The sequence below is a fragment of the Pteronotus mesoamericanus genome, unplaced genomic scaffold (genome assembly GCF_021234165.1).
Source record: "Pteronotus mesoamericanus isolate MK-2021 breed Mesoamerican mustached bat unplaced genomic scaffold, CSHL_Meso_final contig_221, whole genome shotgun sequence".
NCBI classification, from domain to species: Eukaryota; Metazoa; Chordata; class Mammalia; order Chiroptera; family Mormoopidae; genus Pteronotus; species Pteronotus mesoamericanus.
In genome coordinates this window covers 2,015,184-2,034,388 of record NW_026555092.1, presented here as the reverse complement: position 1 = coordinate 2,034,388, position 19,205 = coordinate 2,015,184, and the positions used below count along the sequence as shown (strand labels likewise).

General features: G+C 37.0%; 1 protein-coding gene across 2 annotated transcripts in view; it reads left to right on the top strand.

Annotated features, from left to right (window-relative positions):
• Positions 1-19,205, top strand: part of USP48 (ubiquitin specific peptidase 48) — a 63,006-nt gene that overhangs the window by 5,394 nt on the left and 38,407 nt on the right. For both annotated transcript variants that reach the window (XM_054571691.1, XM_054571690.1), the window contains exons 2-9: positions 5,320-5,440; positions 6,416-6,572; positions 10,418-10,545; positions 10,865-10,989; positions 11,492-11,600; positions 13,715-13,848; positions 14,539-14,621; positions 18,169-18,348. In XM_054571691.1, coding sequence (XP_054427666.1) covers positions 5,320-5,440; positions 6,416-6,572; positions 10,418-10,545; positions 10,865-10,989; positions 11,492-11,600; positions 13,715-13,848; positions 14,539-14,621; positions 18,169-18,348 — 1,037 coding nt within the window. The remainder of the gene's footprint in view (positions 1-5,319; positions 5,441-6,415; positions 6,573-10,417; positions 10,546-10,864; positions 10,990-11,491; positions 11,601-13,714; positions 13,849-14,538; positions 14,622-18,168; positions 18,349-19,205) is intronic.

The window sequence follows — 19,205 nt, the reverse complement described above, 5'->3', positions numbered from 1 at the left end:
CTGCAACCCATGCATGCAACCCATGTATGCAACCCGTGTATGTGCCCTGACTGGGAATCCAGCTGGTGACCTTTTGGTTTGCAGGGCTACACTGAACCCCCTGAGGCACACCAGTCAGGGCACTTGGTAATATTTTTAAAACATCTGCTAAGGCAAGACCCTTAATTCCTCTTAGACTTTTTCTGATGGTCCTTAATTCTATTTATTTGATTATGTCTTTTAACAGAAAAGTACACAAATGAGAAGAATTACCCTGGATGAATTACCGCAGAGGGAACACTTTAGTCATGTATTTTCTGCCAAGATTAAAATATTACTAAGCATTCCAGAATACCCTCATCTCCCATTTTCTGCTCCTCCTGATCAGTAGTACCATCTCCCTCCTCCTGGGAAGTGAGGGACTATCCTTACTTTGGATACAACATATTATTTTTTTCAATTTTGAACTTTGTATATAATTAAGTATACATTGTAGTTCTTTTTGTGTCTGGCTTCTGCTTAGCATTGGGAGATTCATCCACATTGTGGGTAGCCATAGCGTGCTCATCGTTAGGGCTATGCAGTATTCCATAGTGCTACTTCATATTTTATCTTTTCTGCTGGTGATGGTCATTTAGAATTTTTCTAGCATTTGGCTATGATGAATAAAGCTGCAGTGAACATTCTTGTGTCTTTTGGTGCTATATATACATTTTTATAAGAGGAATTACTGGGTCATAAGTGTTTATTTAGCTTTAGTAGATAATGCCGAACTGTTTTTCACAATCATTTTTCCATGTTCTATTCTCATGAACAGTATGTAAGAGTTCATTTGCTATGTATCCTCACCAACAGTTGGAGTAATTTTAAGTTTAGCCATTGTGATGTATGTATGGGTCATGGTATCTTTTCATGGTTTTAATATGCATTTTCCTAATGGCCAATGAAGTTGACCTCATTCATATTTGACTATTTGGGCATCCTCTAGTGGGGTGCTTGTTTTCTAAAAATGGGTGCTTACCCATTTTTGTCTTTTTGATTATCTTACTGATTTGTAGGAGTTTTTTTTATTTTGGGTACAAACGCTTTGTTGAATATATGTATTGACAGTATCTTCCAGTCTTGCTTGCTTTTTTACTTTCTTAACGGCATATTTTGATTAATGGGAGTTCTAATTCCAGGGTTGCCCTCACTTCTCATCCCTATCATTACAACAGGATCCCATTTAAATGTCTCAGCCCCTCTGCCCCCCGCCCCCACTGCAGTATGTTAGGGGCATTGACACTCACACAGTGGAAAATCCACCATATCACTTTTGGCTCCCCCGTAATGTTACTAATGTTATAGCGTTGACCAAAAAAGCCTCGTTAATGACATAAACAGTTGATTAACAGATATTTTGTATGTTTATGTATTTCATACTATATTCTTACAGTATAGGGTAAGAAGTAAAGTATGAAGTAAGCTAGAGAAAATATTAAGAAAATCATAAAAAACATTTACAGCACTGTACCTATTTATTGGGGGGGAAAATATGTGTAAGTGGACCCATACAGTGCAAGCCTGTGTTGTTCAAGGGTCAGATGTGTTTGTAATTGCTTTTTGAAGCCAGCATTGGACTAAGGACACAGGATCTGTGTGTTTGTGGAGTGGGGTGGGGAGTGAGGACACGGAGAGCCAATTTTTTTTTGTTCACTTTATTATTTTACTGTCAGGAACAGGAAGCTAAAACCTTTTTTTTAAAAAAAAATCCTCACTAGAGGATATTTTTTCAGTGCTTTTTTTTTAGAGAGTTTGTTTGAGGGAGGGTGGGAGAAGAGAGAGAGAGACAGACAGACATTAATGTCAACCTGGGTATATGCCCTGACTGGGAATCAAACCTGCGACCCTTCGGTCTGTAGGACAACGCTCCAACCAACGGAGCCACACTGGCCAGGACCAGGAGACTAAATCTTAACCCTTCCACTGGAATTCTTTCCTGAGAGAATGAGGTGTGTGTATTTGACCCCTAGGAAAGTGCCTGTCTCCCCAGCCAAGTCATGTGAAAAAAGTACCACTTTCCTTGTTCAAGAGGAGAAAGCATAAATGGCTTTATGTTATACCTTGAAAAGCAGATTTGAAAGAATATGTACCTGCTCGTTTTGTTTTAAAGCTACATTTTCACTCTATTTCTCTCTTCCCCTCCTATGTCCAATGCTGCTAGCTGTCGCATGTTTTAAAAAGGAATCTTCCTAGTAAATTCTGGTCCCTGTTCCAAGGAAGGGTCTCTGAATCAGGGTGTTTTTTTTCTTTATATCTTGTCTTGATAGAAGAGAAAAACTACTTTGGTGCAAAGGAGTAATTTTTTTCACTCGCAGGGATGTAACTCCATTGCAGTAGTCCTTTCCTATTAGAGGTGAGATATAGGAACAGTAAAAAAATAACTTCTTTTTAGATCTTTCCCCTCTCAGTGAACAGTCTTTTATTTCTTCAGTAAGTTATTTTCCAGCCTGACTTTGACATAAACCTGACAAAACTGCTCTTACATTGCCCAAACTTCTTTTCATTTTTCTTTTTTTAAAGCCAGGAAGACAGTATGCTTAAGTGGAACATTAAAAATTATTTTTGCAGTATGCAGCACAGCCCATTGTTCTAAGTCTGAAAGATATAAAAGGTGATGGGGAAGTATAGACAGCCTTTTACTCTTAATTTGCATCTAGTAAGTACATGGATGAACCTCCTCAGAGATGGCAGTTTCCTGTTTATAGCTTTATCTAAACAAATAGGCCTATCACACCCATTTTTAAACACTGTTTAGAACCTGCTTTTTTCAACTAATGATATTGTTATATACCACAACATTAAAAAAGTTTCTCCTTTTATTCCCTGACAACAGTAGTTTCCATTATTTGGTTATGTTATTTATTTTGTCAGTTTTGTGTTGATGGCCATTTATCATGTTTCCAGTCTTTTACTACTATCAGTAAAGCTTTAGTGGTGACTGAAATATTCAGACATACTGACTTTATGTCCATTATAACAAAAGAAAATCCAAGCTCATATGTTGCAGTGTCTAGTTGGTCTCCTTTAATCTGGAATGATTACTTGGTCTTCCTTAGTATTTTGTTACACTGACGCTTTTGAAAAGTACATGATACTTATTTTATAGAAAGCCCCTCATGTTGGGTTTGGCTGATGTTGCTCTTCATGCATCATACCAGGAAGTGGGTGCTGTCAACAACTAGTCCCATTACTGGTACATTAACTTCAATCACTTGGTTAAGGCACTGTCCCAGGTTTCTCCACTCAAAGCCACTATTTTTCCTTTTGTAATTAATACAGCTTGTGCTGAGCTACTTTGAGGGTATGTCAATACTTTGTTAATTCTCAAACTTGCCTACATTGGCTAGCTCCCATCCTTGATGATTCTTGTCTGATTCTTTTATTAATCTGACGGATGCCAAATGGTGATTTTCTAATTATGTCCTTCCTTTTATGTTGTAAGCCGACTTTCTTCTCTGAAAAAGAGATTTCCCCTTCATCTATCTACTCATCCATCCATCCATTCATCCATTTCAGTATAGATTCCTATTTTATTCAGTAGTTATAATCCCATTGCTATTCATTCATTCATTTATTAGATTTTTTAAAATTTATTTATTTTTAGAGAGAGGAGAAGGGAGAGAGGAAGTGAGGGAGAGAATATTGATGTATGAGAGAAACATCAGTTGGTAGCCTCTCACGCGCCCCCAACCAGGGACCTGGCACCCAGGCATGTGCCCTGACCTGCAACCTTTTGGTTTGTGGGATGGTGCCCAACCCACTGAGCCACACCAGTCAGAGATCATTGTTATTCATGTGATTGTTCAAATTGTTCCAGATTTGGCCACTGGGAGTCTCCTTTAACATGTCTCCGTCATTCTTCGAGTGCATCTTCACTATTTGGGCACAGCAAGATATTCCATGTCTATCTTGTGCTTTCTCTGCCCAGCCTTGGTAACAGCCATTTCTCCAAGGAGCCCTGGGTTCTTCAAGTGGGGAATATTTGGAAATCAAGACCTGGTTGCTAGGCGTGCTCATGTTATTGCTTTCAGGTTCTCAGCTCACAAAAGGCTATCCTGCTTGAGCTACCCAATTAAATTTAAATTTCAGATAGACAACAAATACTTCTTTAGTATAAATATGTCATCAATCAGAAATTTAAATAACTACTGTCCTGTATTTTACCTGGCAACTCTACTCTACCTATCTCTATATTAAAATCCATGAATTTAGCCTTATAGCTCTGATGTTCCTAATCAGTATTGCAGAGTTCATTTTATACTTCCTCCCTTTTTTATTTGTAACTTCTCTCTCCAAAACTTGATTCCCTTTGTTGTCCCCAATATATTTACTTTTTGTCCAGTTGCAGAATGTACAGAAAGTTGTTTCAGAATTAATTCATGTCTCTGTGAAAAGGGAGGTAATACAAGTTTGGCGTTTGCTCCTTTTGTTTTTAGCGTACGGGCATTACTAATGACCTTGGGTTGGTTAGTCCTCCCCTGCCCCACAGTGTGGATATGTTACTCAGTTGAAATATGTTTGTGTTGAATTTAGGGTCCCCTCCATTGAGGGGGGGAGGGGGGGAAGGGGGAGGGAGAGGGGGAGAGAGAGAGAGAGAGAGATTTCACATGGCCCCAGAATCCAATAATGTATGGAATAGTATATTCAGAAAAGTTTCACACACCCCTCCTTTTTTTACCCTTATTCCAGTAGGTAACCAATTTCATTAGTCTCTGCTTTATCTTTTTTGTGTTTCTTATTGCTTATATACACATATACAAATAGCATACTATGGATACTCTTTTGCATTTTGCTTTTTTGTTACTTACTAATATATCCTAGAAATTATCGCACCTCAGTTCATAGGGCTCTTTTTCATGTGTTTTTCATTTTACAGTTGCATACTACTACATTATGTGTGTGCACCCTGTCCCCTGTGTTTGGGCACTTGGTTTCCAGTAGCTTGCAGTTACAAACCATGCCATAAGGAGTGTAAGGGGTAACCTAGTGCTGTTGGAGATATATCTTCAGGGTGAATTCTTAGAAATGAAATGGCTGGGTGTATATGTAGATTTGTCAGAGAATGCAAAATTCCTCTCAATAAGAATCATACCAGTTTACATTCTCATTAGCAGTAAATGAGTTGTTTTTCTTAGCCTCACAAACTAAGTGTGGTGGTATACTTCCTCAGTTTTGCTAATCTTAAGGATAAGAAGTAAGATTTTTTAAAATGGTGTATCATTATAGTTTTAATTTGCATGTTTCTTATCATGGAACTATGGTATTTTAAAATTAAATTTAACTATATTTTTTTCATAGACGAAACTGCAAAGGAAATCCAAATTGCTTGGTTGGGATTGGTGAGCATGTTTGGTTAGGAGAAATAGATGAAAATAGTTTTCATAACATTGATGATCCCAATTGTGAGAGGAGAAAAAAGGTAAGCCACCATTTTAAAGTGATTTTATATGGCGTTCCTATGTGCATTTGTTTTATTGGTTTTGCGCCTATGATCAGAAACCATCACTGACTTGGGTAATCTATGCAGCTTTAAGACAAGTAGTGGACTTAAGATTCTAAACTGCTTGAATTAAAACAGTTCTTAATGGTCTGCTTTAAACTAGGTAGCTGTGTAATCCAGTAAATGTTTCAATAATAGTTTTAGTTTAAATGCTGATTCTATGGTTGCCTTAACAGTGCATGTTTTATTTTGAACTATCTTTTAAGTCTCTTTAAAAGAGGTGATAAATCAGTGGAACAAGCTCTTATAATGATATTACTTTGCTTTCTTGAGCTAGTATTTTTATGTTATACATATAACAGATAGTTTTACTTTTTATCTTAGGACACATTAATATTTCCTAATCATAAAGCCTGGCATTCACAAAATTGTCAGCTGCATAGATATTTTTTTTCTGTTTAAAAAGAATGATTATTTGTAAGTTTTAGGCATTGTCACCCTTATCTTTGGAAAAAGTTGCAACCAACTCCCCCTTTTTCCCATGTCCCAGATCTGTAGGATAAAGAGGAACTTTTCTGAAGTTTTACTTTCTCATTCTTCTGAATGCTGGAAGTTTAGGATTTAGCAAATAAAAACCCTATGTACCCATGTTCAAAACTGATCTTCCCTAGAGCCCACTGTTCTTGGCTTAGATTTCGGTGGCTGCAGGAGACTAGACGACTGCAAGACTGACGGGCGCTGCGGGCTCTCCTAGGCTTTTCCTCCTGTAGCCAACCCAGGTGGCCCATCGGAGCATGCCCACCCTTGGCCACGCCGTGACGAGGTGGTCACACCCCGTTGGTTGAGACAGTTTCGACACATTTTTAATCTGAAATTTAAAAAATAATGCTGCTTATAATTTTTTTATTTAAAGGAAGATTTATTTTTCTAATTGTAAATTTTCTGTTTTTGTAGAACTCGTTTGTGGGTCTCACTAACCTTGGAGCTACTTGTTACGTCAACACATTTCTTCAAGTGTGGTTTCTCAACTTGGAGCTTCGGCAGGCGCTGTACTTATGTCAAAGTACCTGTAGCGACTACGTGATGGGAGATGATATCCAGAAAGACAAAGGTCAGTGGGGATGGTGTGGGCAGCGCTCACTTCTGAGTATACTGCCAGCTAGGTCACTTCTGAACCAAACAAACGGAGGAAGGAAACTTACTTTCAGGGGTTCCATCTCTGCCAGGCGTGGTTCTAGGTCCTTTATAAACACTGTCAGCTTTCAAAATCATTTTTCTTGCCCTGGCTGATGTGGCTTAGTGGATTGAGCGCCAGACTGCAAACCAAAGGGTCGCCAGTTTGATTCCTAGTCAGGGCACATGCCTGGGTTGCTGGCCAGCCCTCCCTTCCCCTCTCTAAAGGTAAATAAATAAAATCTTTTTTTAAAAAATCGTTTTCTTTTTTTTTCTGAATATTAATCCTTTATGTACAAAATGGCAAATATTCTTATGTAGTTTACAGTTACAGTTTCTCTAAGTAATATGCTGTGATCGTAGTTCATTATTTTCTAGTGATTGATAAAAGTCAGTAAATAAGCAGACAAGGTTACTCTTTTGCCTAGTTTGTTACATTGAAGTGTTTATTAAACTGACTTAGGTGATAGCCTCTAAAATTAAGTTCATGAACTTTGCCAAAGTTAGCCACTAATGTGCAAATTTAGACAGAATCAGTTTCAGACTGTTTCTACTAGAATTACTTAGTTTTAATTTTTTTTCTTAAAGATTTTATTTATTTATTTTTAGGAGGGGAAGGGAGGGAGAAAGAGAGGGAGAGAAACATTGATGTGATAGAGAAATGTTGATTGGTTGCCTCTTGTACGCGCCCTGACTGGGGGACTTGGGACCAAAACCACACCCAGGCTTGTGCCCTGAACCAGGGACCTTTCGCTTCGCAGGATGATGCCCAAATAACTGAGCCACACTGGTCAGGGCTACTTGGTTGTTTTTGTGCACAGTATGTGGCTTGTTATTCCTCATTGATATTAGTTTGTTTCTAGAGATTACTCGTTTTGAGATGACACTTTCATGGAACAACCGGATTTTTCTCTTCCCTCCCCCCCCCCCAGCTGGGTGGTGGCAGGTGGGGGGGGAGGGCGGGGCGTGGAGGGAAGTGAGTATCTAAGGTTACAAAGGCTTGGGAGCTCTGAGTTGAGAACTTTTGACTGTTGCTTTCATCCATAAATCCTGTGCTGTTTTTCTATGATCTGATTCGGGCACAGTGCTACTGTCTTCGACTCAGAGTGAGAAAAGACAGGATTTGTGAGCCCCGCAGCTCGCTGCCCTCCACACAGTGGTAACCCTTTAGAGCCTCGGTCCTTACAGTCCTTACCAACAGCAATCTTTGCTTCACAACACAGTGCTTAAAAATTCTGAAGTTTTCTTTCTGCAAAGCTTTATTTCTGTAGTTCTGAATATTTAAACCTAGATTAATAATGTATTAAATATTTAAGGTAATAGTGTATGTGAACGATGAGTCCTATAAAATGGATCCTTTTTCTTAATTTTTAACATTGTTTGGCTGAAGTATAAATTTGCCTGTTAAATAAGAAGTGAAAACTAAATTTCTATTTTATAAAATGATGTACCATGGCCAGAATTCTTTGGGTATTGTGGCTTTAATGTGTATCTTCAAGAACTGTAAAATAATTTTCTAAACTTTAATTTTAATATTTCACCAAAGTTCTTCACCTTGTTCTCTAATGAGAGTGTTACATTTCTGGTGCTATCTTAAAGGCACAGTGCAGTGTAGTGGAAGGGATTTATATGGTGGAATCTGCATTCTGTCCCCAGCTCAGCCACTTTCTTATTTTACATATAAGAAAATAAGGAGAGTACGAGTTATTTAAGAATTTACGGAGTATCTAACCTGTAAACTAAGAGTTGGAGCAGATACAGACTTCCTTGAATAGCTTTTAACAGCCTGCAAAGCCCTGCACCCCAGGAAGTAAGATTTTTATCTTTATTTTGCAAATGAAATATTGATTTCCTGAAAGTCACAGTTTTAGTATTGGGTTGGCCAAAAAGTCCATTTAGTTTTTTTCCGTAAAATAAAAGACACTTTTTAAAAATTTTTATTTATTTATTTTCAGAAAGAGAGGAAGGGAGGGGGGAGAGAAACATCCATGTTTGAGAGAAACATCAATCAGTTGCCTGTCGCACACCCCGAGCTGGGGACCTGGCCTGCAACGCTGATGGGAATCAAAGGCAACCTTTCACTTTGCAGGTCAGCACTCAATCCACTGAACCACACCAGTCAAGGCTAAAAGAGATATTTTTTATTTTCACCAACAACTCCGTTGATTTGGATATTTTGAGTGTGTTGGTTACCTCAACGTGATAGTGTTGATTGCTCTCAATTAATGCCTCAATCTGATCACTATCAACTTCATCTGGTCTACCCAACCAACCGTGGAACATTGTCCAGTGAGAAATCTCCAGCACAAAGCTTTGCAAACCACTTTGGATTAGTCACACAGCACCTTCTCCATACACTGCACAAACCTTTTTCTTGCGATTCAGTTGCATTTTTACCTTTCTTGAAATAATAAAGCATAATATGCCAAAAATGTTGTAAATTTCCTTCCATCTTCAGTATTAAAATGGCTACACAAAAATTCTCCAATTCTGATTATTTTTAGATGCACACTGATATGACAGCTGTCACAATGCATTCTAACAAAACTGTTTTGAATGAAGTTAAAGACAACTAAGTGCTATTAGAGCCGTCTTATGGAAAAAATCAAATGAACTTTTTGGCCAACCGATAGTAAAGAGATAAACCATCAGAGTTCTATCAGGAGACAGAAACTGCACAATAATTTGAACTGAGAAAGCATAGGGGATTATTAACAGGGAGTTCAAGTAATGGGGGAATTGGTTAGAAGACTTAAACAGGGCTTTACCAATACTGGAGTGGCAGGCACTACCTCGGGGCTAAAATCCAGACTTCTTTGGAGACAGCACTGCCAGGGCTCACTAGGTGCCCAAAAATGTGCTGAGATACCTCAGTGTGGGGGGCAGGGGAGGTCTCTGCTGGAAACTCTTCAGGGAGGTGCTGGGCCTGGGAACGCCTTCTGAAGTCCCCTGAAAGGGTGCCCAGGAGGTCATTCACGGGGTGGTCCTTCAAGGGGAAGTACCTCATCAGATTCATTCTACTATGAAGCTACAGGAGCTGCTGAGGGAAGCTCCTGGCCACTTGTTGGCTCTGGAGTCCACAGGAGCCTAGTGAGAGGTACAACTGACCTCTCCAGTGCCCCCTACTGATAAGACTTAACCTCGTGCTACCTGGCAAAAGAGAAATACTTGCAGAGCTCATCTCTGTTATCAGAGAGCAGGCTCTGAAGGGTGGATTTAGAGCTGAAAGGCAATAAATTGATAACTGACACAGAAGATAATATTCAAGTCTTTTAAGGCCCTTGAGATTTATGCTTCTGATTTGCATACTTTCACTCAACTCATTAAAATTTATAACTCAAAAATTCTAGGATATTTAACAGCAAAACCTTCATTCAAGTTTAAACCTCTATGTTTGAGAGTCCTGTCCCTTGCTCTCTTTGTGACAAGTCCTCATAAATGAGATTTCATTAAAGTATTTGGTCATCTTATATGAATGGTAAATATGGTTTTTATTTCAGGAATGGATATTTCAGTGTGTTTTGACATTTTAGAAACTAGGCACAATTGTGATTATTGTCACGTGTATATGACCTCTTGCTCTTATGGGATGTATATAGACAGCTATGGCTGCCTCATTACTTCCAAAAGGCATGTGGTTATTAATTTTTTTCTTTTGAAGTTTTAAAACACTCAAAACACTATACAGTTTGGATGTAAGGATATTTAATTATTTTCTCATGTGAAGATGAAATACATTTTAAAAAGTAGCAGTTTTTTAAAAATAAACATTTTTTAAAATAGATTATGAGCCTCAAACAATTTGCGAGCATCTCCAGTACTTGTTTGCCTTGTTGCAAAACAGTAATAGACGATACATTGATCCATCGGGATTTGTTAAAGCCTTGGGCTTGGACACGGGGCAACAGCAGGTAAGAACCTTTTATTTGTTTTTTAAATATAAAAAGGTACCCAAGCACTCCTTAAAATGTTTGCAGAAGGAAATAAAGTGAAATGCTTTCAGAAAAATTTGTTTATCTTAAATTAGAGCATCTAGTTACTGTTCAGATTATTATACATTTTCCTTGATCCCGTTTCTAAAAATTCTTATGTGGGCACAAACTGATTCAACATTAGAGCCGAGTTCAAAGTGCAGGTAGTTTGGGGAATATTTAACTTACTACTATTTGTATCAGAAGTTGAAAAGCAAGATATGATTTTTCTTTTTATTAACCCAAACTTGTGTTGTAGGATGCCCAAGAATTTTCAAAGCTCTTTATGTCTCTTTTGGAAGATACTTTGTCTAAACAAAAGAATCCAGATGTGCGGAACATTGTCCAACAGCAGTTCTGTGGGGAATATGCTTATGTAACTGTGTAAGTGCGTTTCAGCTTTTCAGTGATACATTTTATTCTGAGACAGTTGCCCGTATGTTATCTCACTTTCAGTGTAGTTCCAAGGGGGTTATCATGGGACCTGAAATAGCTGTAGCAATACATTGCCATGGGAACATGTAAACAACTGACTTGATAATTACAGTAGAACCCATCCAGGTGTTGCGAACTGTGTCTGACTGAGCTCTTGCCATTTATTTTATGGTTGTGGCGTTAGCTGAAAGAGCAAGATTGGAGCCAGCTAGAATACTAAGAGTAAATGTAAAATAACTCTAAAATTTTTTCCTAATCTTAAAATACATGGCCTCACCAGTCGCTTCCTGTTTTTATTTATTTCCTAAATATATACGTATAGTATAAACACTTTCTGTGACAGAGAACTGAGGTAATAAATGCTTCTATCTGTATTTCTAGGATGTAATACAATAGAACGTCATTGTTTTTCCCACTCTGATCTTAATTTTATCACTCTATTTTATTATAGTTGCAATCAGTGTGGCAGAGAGTCTAAGCTTTTATCAAAGTTCTATGAACTGGAGTTAAATATCCAAGGCCACAAACAGTTAACAGATTGTGTCTCGGAATTTTTGAAGGTATTCAATTTTGGTGTATCTGTTATTTTTCTCATTAGTAATTAAATACTATTTGGAATAGTTTTTTTGTTAATTTAATGGATAAATTCATTATTTCAACATTTTCTATATATGAAGTGTCTCTGCTTATGTCTAGAAGAAACTTTGCAAATGATAAAGTATTGAAGCAGGCTGCATATTAAAATAATTTGGGGCTATTTCTGGTTAACTGTATTTTATATGTAAAGTTATATATGTGTAATAACTTATTGTGTGGTTGGGGATTATTCTTCAGCCCTGCCACTCAGTATTTCTACTTTCTGTATATTTAGAGTTATGTAGTGGGGTGGAAGTGGTTCCTTTTTGTTCTGAATGGAAAAGCTGCCAAAAGGAAACCTTTGTTATCAAGGAGGAATAGACACACAACATAGTAGATGAGCTTATTATAAAGCCTTCTTAAAATATTTTTGTACTTTTCCTACTCCTTTAGCACAACCATTAGCTCTTGGAAATATGTGTTCATTGAATTCATTCAGCTAAAGATTGAGTGGTTACTGTGTTCAAACACTGTTTCAGCTATTAGGGATCACCATAGTGAGCAAAACAGACAAAGCATTTTTGCCTTTAAGAAGCTTATAGTGTAATGATATTGGGACCAGGGAGGGACAGTAAAATAAATATAAGTAAAATATATAGAGTGTTAACTCTAACAAGTGCCATGGAGAAAACAAAAGCAGGAAAGAAGGGTGGAGGTGGTAGGGGTGATAGTGAGGTTGGTTGCAGTTACAAATGATAGAAGGCGATAGAGCAAGCCATGCAAGAATCAGGAGAAGAGTATTTTGGGTAGATGGAGTTCAGTGTGACTGAAGTGGATAAAAAATGAGAGAATGACAAGATGAAGTAGTAGCGCTAACGGAGGACCGTTTCACAGAGGGCCTCGTGGGCCTTTGGCGGGAGTTTGACTGCTCCTCGGAGTGAGGTGAGAGGGCTGTTGGGGAGGTGTGAGCACAGGCAGGACGTGAATAGGACCCCTCCAGTGCTCTCTGGAGGACAGGCTGATGATGGTCCGCGGGGCAGGCAGGAGCTGGTGGTGGCTTGGACGAGGGTTGCTGGAGAGCTGGTAAATTGTGTTTGGCTTTAGATATACTTTCCAGGTAGAGCGGATAAAATCTGCAGATTGGATATGGAGAGAAAGAGAGACAGCAAGGATTGCTACGGTTGGCCTGAGCAGCTGGAAAAATGGAGTTGCCATAACTGAGATGTGAAGGACTATGGGAGGAGCAGGTTTGGGAAAGGAGTTAGGAGTTTGCGCTGGGGCTTATTACATTTGAGAGGTACAGTTGAGGGGAGAAGTCTGGGCTGGGTAAAATCACCAAGGGATGAGAGGGACAAGGATCCAGGGCTGAGCCCTGGGACATTCAAACATTAAGAAATCAGGGAGATAGGAGCAGCTGGCAAAGGATGAGGAGGAGGAGGACTTGCCAGTGAGTTAAGAGGAAAATAGGTGAGTGCAGTATCCTGGCACCAGTATTGAATGACTTACAGTAATCTATATCAAAAAGCTATTATAGAAACAAAGAGCAAAAATTGAAAAAAGAAACCACCATTAGCTGTACCATTGAAATATCCTCTACTCTTCTTTCAGCTTTCCCTCATGAATGTGGTTCAGTAATTTTAACTGTGTGTGTGTGTGTGTGTGTGTGTGTGTGTAAATTTGTATGTATAGAATTTTGTATTCTGATGACCAGGTATAGTTTGCACCTATTTTTACCATTTTAAAATTAATTATGCTGCATCAAAATACACGTGATATTTTTTTTTAAATCCACTTCTTTACAAGTCCTAAAAGTGGGATTATCAGGACAGAGGACCCTAAACAAGTATTTTAAAAATTATACATTTTGGGAAGAGGTGCATAAATTTTAAATCACTGTATACAGATTAATAATGTCACTGCTAAGCAGTGCCTTGTATCTTACTTGTCCTTTGTTATTTAGAGTAGCTTGATTTTTAAACAGCCTGAATGGGAATTATTAATTAAAGTGAAATTGTGCTTTACAACAGAGATTTGATCACTTTTAAAAAATCTTTCCATCTTTCCAATTTTAAAAATACTATGTCTTATTCTTTATTAGGAAGAAAGATTAGAGGGAGACAATCGCTACTTCTGTGAAAACTGTCAAAGTAAACAGAATGCAACAAGGAAGATCCGACTCTTAAGCCTTCCTTGCACTCTGAACTTACAGCTAATGCGTTTTGTTTTTGACAGGTAAATATGTGCAAGTGGTAGTGTTTGTTGCTCATTGTGGACTAATATGTACAGATGTTACCATAGACAGGTCATAAAATGCTTGTAATTTAAAATGCTAGATTTGAGGATGAAAGTTACAGATGGAGCTTGTCATTTTGGAATGCCAGCATTTCATGATTTTATCACAAAGTTCTTAAAGAAGCCAGCTATGTAAAATTGAGAACTAAAAAAGTAGATAGTCCTTAATTTTTATTCTAAGAAATTATTTTAAAATGCAAAGGAAAAGCCAACATTTACATAGGGACTGAATTACCTTAATATTCTGTATTGTATAAGAAGTAAATTTTCTACTCATTATGGTACCCCAACCCAATGGGAATATATAAAATTAAAATCAGGCAATGTCTGCACATATGCATTTCTTCTATTAAAAAAGCCAGAGCACCTGTGGTTTTCTTTTGTGATTAAATTAAAACCTCTGGAAATAAGTGTTGTATTTGGAACAGTTTCAGTTCAAACCTTTTAAGCATTTGACTTATATTGCCCAATTCTAAGACTGTATTATGTTTACTTACAATTTTACAGGTTTTTAAGCAAGATTGCTAAATCCAGCTAGCTACTCTTGGGTTTATTAAGATAGCTGACAGAACTTATACATTGTTTTATGATTGTTTTAAATATAAAATAATTAGCTTTCCTCTTGGTTAGGCAAACTGGACATAAGAAAAAGCTGAATACCTATATTGGCTTCTCAGAGATTTTGGATATGGAGCCTTACGTGGAACATAAAGGTAAAATTCTTACCAAGCAGTGATAATTACAATGCTCAGAGATTGTAACTTGTGATCTGCTTATGATGAATACAGAATAGTCCTACTACATTTTATTGGCTAATCTCTGGAACAAAGGTTTTTTTAGGTGAGCCAAAATGTTACTTCCGTTTTCTATGAGTAAGTACATAACAAAGATTCGATGGTTCATTAATATCTGCATAATTAAGGGTATAAAAGAATAAAATATGAAAAAGAGATTTCACTGTTCCCAAACCCACAGTCGCTGCCTTAGTGTCAATACCTATTTGTAATTCCTTATAAGAGTCTCCAAGCTGCCTCCATTCATGTGTTTTTTTTCTTTTTAACATTTTATTAAAAACATTAGGTGGCACAGTTCCAATATGCATATTGTAATTCTTCATATCTGTTACCACTGGTGATTTCTAGGATGCTATGAGATAGTTTCAACAAGAAATAATTTACCACTTTTTCTTTTTGTAGTCTCGACCTTACTAAACAGGGTGATTCTTATCAGAGAAAACAAACATCTTCCCCTTACTTGAAGGACTGTTCTACTTCCCTTTTAAGATTGATTGTATTGTTTATGAAAGTTTGGATGTAGAAATTATGTAATAAACTCTGTCTCTTTCCATAAAAAGGTTCTGGAGTCAGCTTACAACAGAAACAAGCCATAAGACAAAACCTTTAAAAGAAATGATTGGGGAGGTTGGGGAGCGATGTGTTAAATACTGAAGCTTTACAGTGTTTGATGCTCTATCTTTGTGGTTTAAAACTTGTCCCTCCCTGGAAGAAGGAGACTGCCATTTATAGACTCTGCTGCTGGACTTTGTTACTGTTAAATTTGGCTGAACAAGTAAACCTAGCTGTATTTCACTTTAGTAGTTTTCTTCTTACTCCCTTTGTTCTGGTAATTGTTTGAAATTAGAGAAGTCTGATAGTGAGGTGGTTTCTCAGGGCTGGAAATTCAGAAGATGTAAAATCAGCGCTTTTTTTGGACCCCTCTGTATGGTTATGAATGGTTCACATTGTGATTAAATTTGTTATATTTGTCCAATTTATGCTGTTAGAAAACAGAGGATATTTATCAAATAGACTTTGATAGGTCCCAAAAAAACCCTACAGAAATATTTAATTTTAGTATTTTCACTTACTAAATATAGTAAACCCTTCATTTTTAAATAGAGGAATAAAAGTTGGCCTTAGAATTATTAGCTAGAACTGGAAAAAATAATCTAGTAATTTGTGATTACAGGCCTGCCTTTCACAGGCTGTTGTACTATCTGCTATACAGAGTACTATCTTACATAGGAGGCAGACTAAAACAAGTTTGTTATAATTGCACAGGGCTCATTCTAGATAATTTGGGAGGTTCAGAAAGCAGAAAGAAGAGAAAAAGCACCTATAATGCTGTCACCCAGATAAGCAGTATTTATGTTTTCCTGTATTTTTATTTGCATGTGTCTGCATACACATATCCACACAAAGCTGAAGAGATGTATCTGAAAGATTATCTGTTTTTAAAAGGAGAATTGACTTGTTTCTTTAAATAGTGAGCCTGCAGATATATAGAGATCTGTAGACTGATGGGTCCTCATTCCTTGAACGATTAACACCTGACACTAACTGAATGACTGCCATATTTCTTGGGGATTTTCATATCCTTGTCAGCCACTTTGAGAGTCTGGTGACTAAATAAAGTTCATAGATTTTAAAAATAAACCAATTGTAATTAAATACAGTTATCGAAATACTAAAATTTGTGATTCAGTAATAGAGGTGCACTTTAAAGAACAAGTTCCAGTGGCCGATCAAAACTACCATAATTCTTAAGATGATGAGTATAAAATCTCTTATCAGCAACAGTGGTAATACAATGTAAAACTTTTTATAGTGTCCATTGGTAATAAAATCAGTTACTGCCAATACTGATACGGTTTGTCATCTTTAATAATTTAGGAAATACTATTAAGAACTCCTGTTGTAGATGAGTTAATGCATTTAAAAAAATATTTTAGACTATTTTTATCTTACCCAATAGTGTAAATCATTTTCATTTGGGGTGGGTTAGATGGGTTTTGGTCCAGGTGTCAATCTGCATTACTGTGCTCCCTACTGAGCTTCGGCCAACTCCTGTATATCCTCTGTGCCTAGAACAGTGTCCACCATGTTTATTATCTGCTGAATGAGTGATTGGTTATACCTCGTAACTCACTCCTTACAGTTTTAAGGAAATTATAATGATGAAATAGTCAAAGATACGTGAAAATATTTTTACTATAGAGATAATAATTATTGTTAATAATATCCCAAAATGCTACCAATTTAAATGTTCAGCAATATGGGAGTTCTTCAGTGTAGTGTGGTACTTGTACATAGCTATTATAAACAATGTTGAGAAGAATATTTAGTGATGTGGAAAGATGTTAATGATATATTTGTTAGAAAAAAACTGCAGGTTTCAATATTAATAGTCATTATGTCGTTGTGGGATTGCTAATGAATTATTTTCTAATTTTTAATAATAAAACACGTAATAAAAGTGATCTTTTCCAACATGTATATAATTTCCTCCCTATAAATGGCTTAAGTTTAGAGTCTTCAGAAGATTTTTTTCCAACTTTAAAATACTTTGTTTTATCTTAAAATGTAAGTGTTCATTCATTTGCTGTTACTTTTCTACATGGATAAAGCCTTCTCTTACATAAACCACTAGTGTAATATACAGGCTCTGATTTGTAGGCTTTGTTTACTTAAAGTAGAACAGGAACTTAGCCATTGCCAGGTAGCTCAGTTGGTTAGAGCATTTTCCTGATACATCAAGATTGCAGGTTCGATCCCCAGCCAGGGCACATACAAGAATCAACCAATGAATGCATAAATAAGTGAAACAATAAATCGATTTTTCCCTCCCCTCCTCCATCCCTCCCTTCCCCCTTCCTCTCTCTAAAATCAATAAATAAGAAAAAAATTTAAAAATAGAGTAGGAACTTAAAATGCTTATGAAGAAATCTGAGTGTAGAATTGTAGATTTTTCATGTTTTCTCTCCTGTCATTTCCAATTGACTTGCCTACACATATTTTAAAGGTAGGTTTTCTTAGTGACTTACCTTCAATTTTTTTCTAAAACATTTCTTTTTATATAAACAATAGAATTTTACTTTTGCACTTATTTCTCAGTGTGTGCAATTAATTTTTGTAACAAGTTGGAGAATATGAACTGAGTTTTGGTAAGTATGTGACTTAGCCAGCGTATGTGGAAAGGCAAAGTATAACACAGAGTACCTTTGTAACCCTGAGAGCCCAGAATGCCACTGTTTTCCATCTCTATGTTTTACTGAGGGGTTGGAGAGTTGATAGTAGTGAATGCTTGAGCTACTTTCTACATTATTTTGTAAGCCTAAGTTTTTTTTTAAATCTTAGGTGACATGTTTTGCGTTCTATCAGGTGCATAGAGAACTGTATTCATAATAATTCAGGGTCAGGATACAAGAAGAAATATTGTTATCTAAAATTTCTTTCACTTTCTCCCTTTCTCCTTCTCTAGGTGGGTCCTATGTGTATGAACTCAGTGCAGTCCTCATACACAGAGGAGTGAGTGCTTATTCTGGCCACTACATTGCCCATGTGAAAGACCCACAGTCTGGCGAATGGTACAAGTTTAATGATGAAGACATAGAAAAGATGGAAGGGAAGAAATTACAACTGGGGATTGAGGAAGATCTAGGTAAAACCTTTAAGTTGTGAGTGCCCTTTTACAATATAAATCTTTTTGTTTTACCGGAAGTATTTGTGATAAATTATTATGGCCCAAGATTGTTATGGACTATCAAGGATATTTGCATTTCTTAAACACATAAAATCTCTGAACATCTTTTATTAACATTGCTTGAAATTTTAAAAAGCAATGATTTTGCTCCAGAGGTAGTTTCCATAATGTCATGTCTGAAGGAAAATATTTAATTTTCAATTACAGGTTTATTGTGGGAGAGGATGGTAAGTATTAAGCTAAAAATGATGAATAGTAGATTTAACATACTAGAATGCGTTGTCCTTTATGCTGGGTCAGGAAATTTATTTTTGGGAAATGACTACAGGAAGGGAACTTCGCTCCAAGAGCAGTGTCTGTTCCTCCCTGTTAAGTGTCTTGTCCCACCTCTGGGGAGGAAGCGTTTTGCCATTTTGTAGTGATGAGACCTGCCTTAAAAAGAACTTGGAATAGTATCTGCATGAAGCTCTCATCGCCTTGGTTTTCTTAGGCTGAGATGCGCATTTATTCCCTGAAGGAGTGAATGGTACTTCCAACAGGAGGTGCCTTGGCTGAAGTTTTCATCCCTTTCTTACTGTATTTGTCTTTTTTGGGTGAGGTTTGGACTATGGGATCTAAATCAAAGGAATTGGGACTAAGTGTGTGTCTCCTGCCACTGTTCCTTTTCAGTGGATCAGAACCCCTTTTCTTTCCAAGGTGTCAGGGCAGAGCATGGTGATGGGGATTGGCTCTCGAGGCGTATGGGTAATCTTTCTACAGATACTCATGTGGTGACTCTATTCTGGTAATAGAGTATTTTCTATTTTTAAATCACA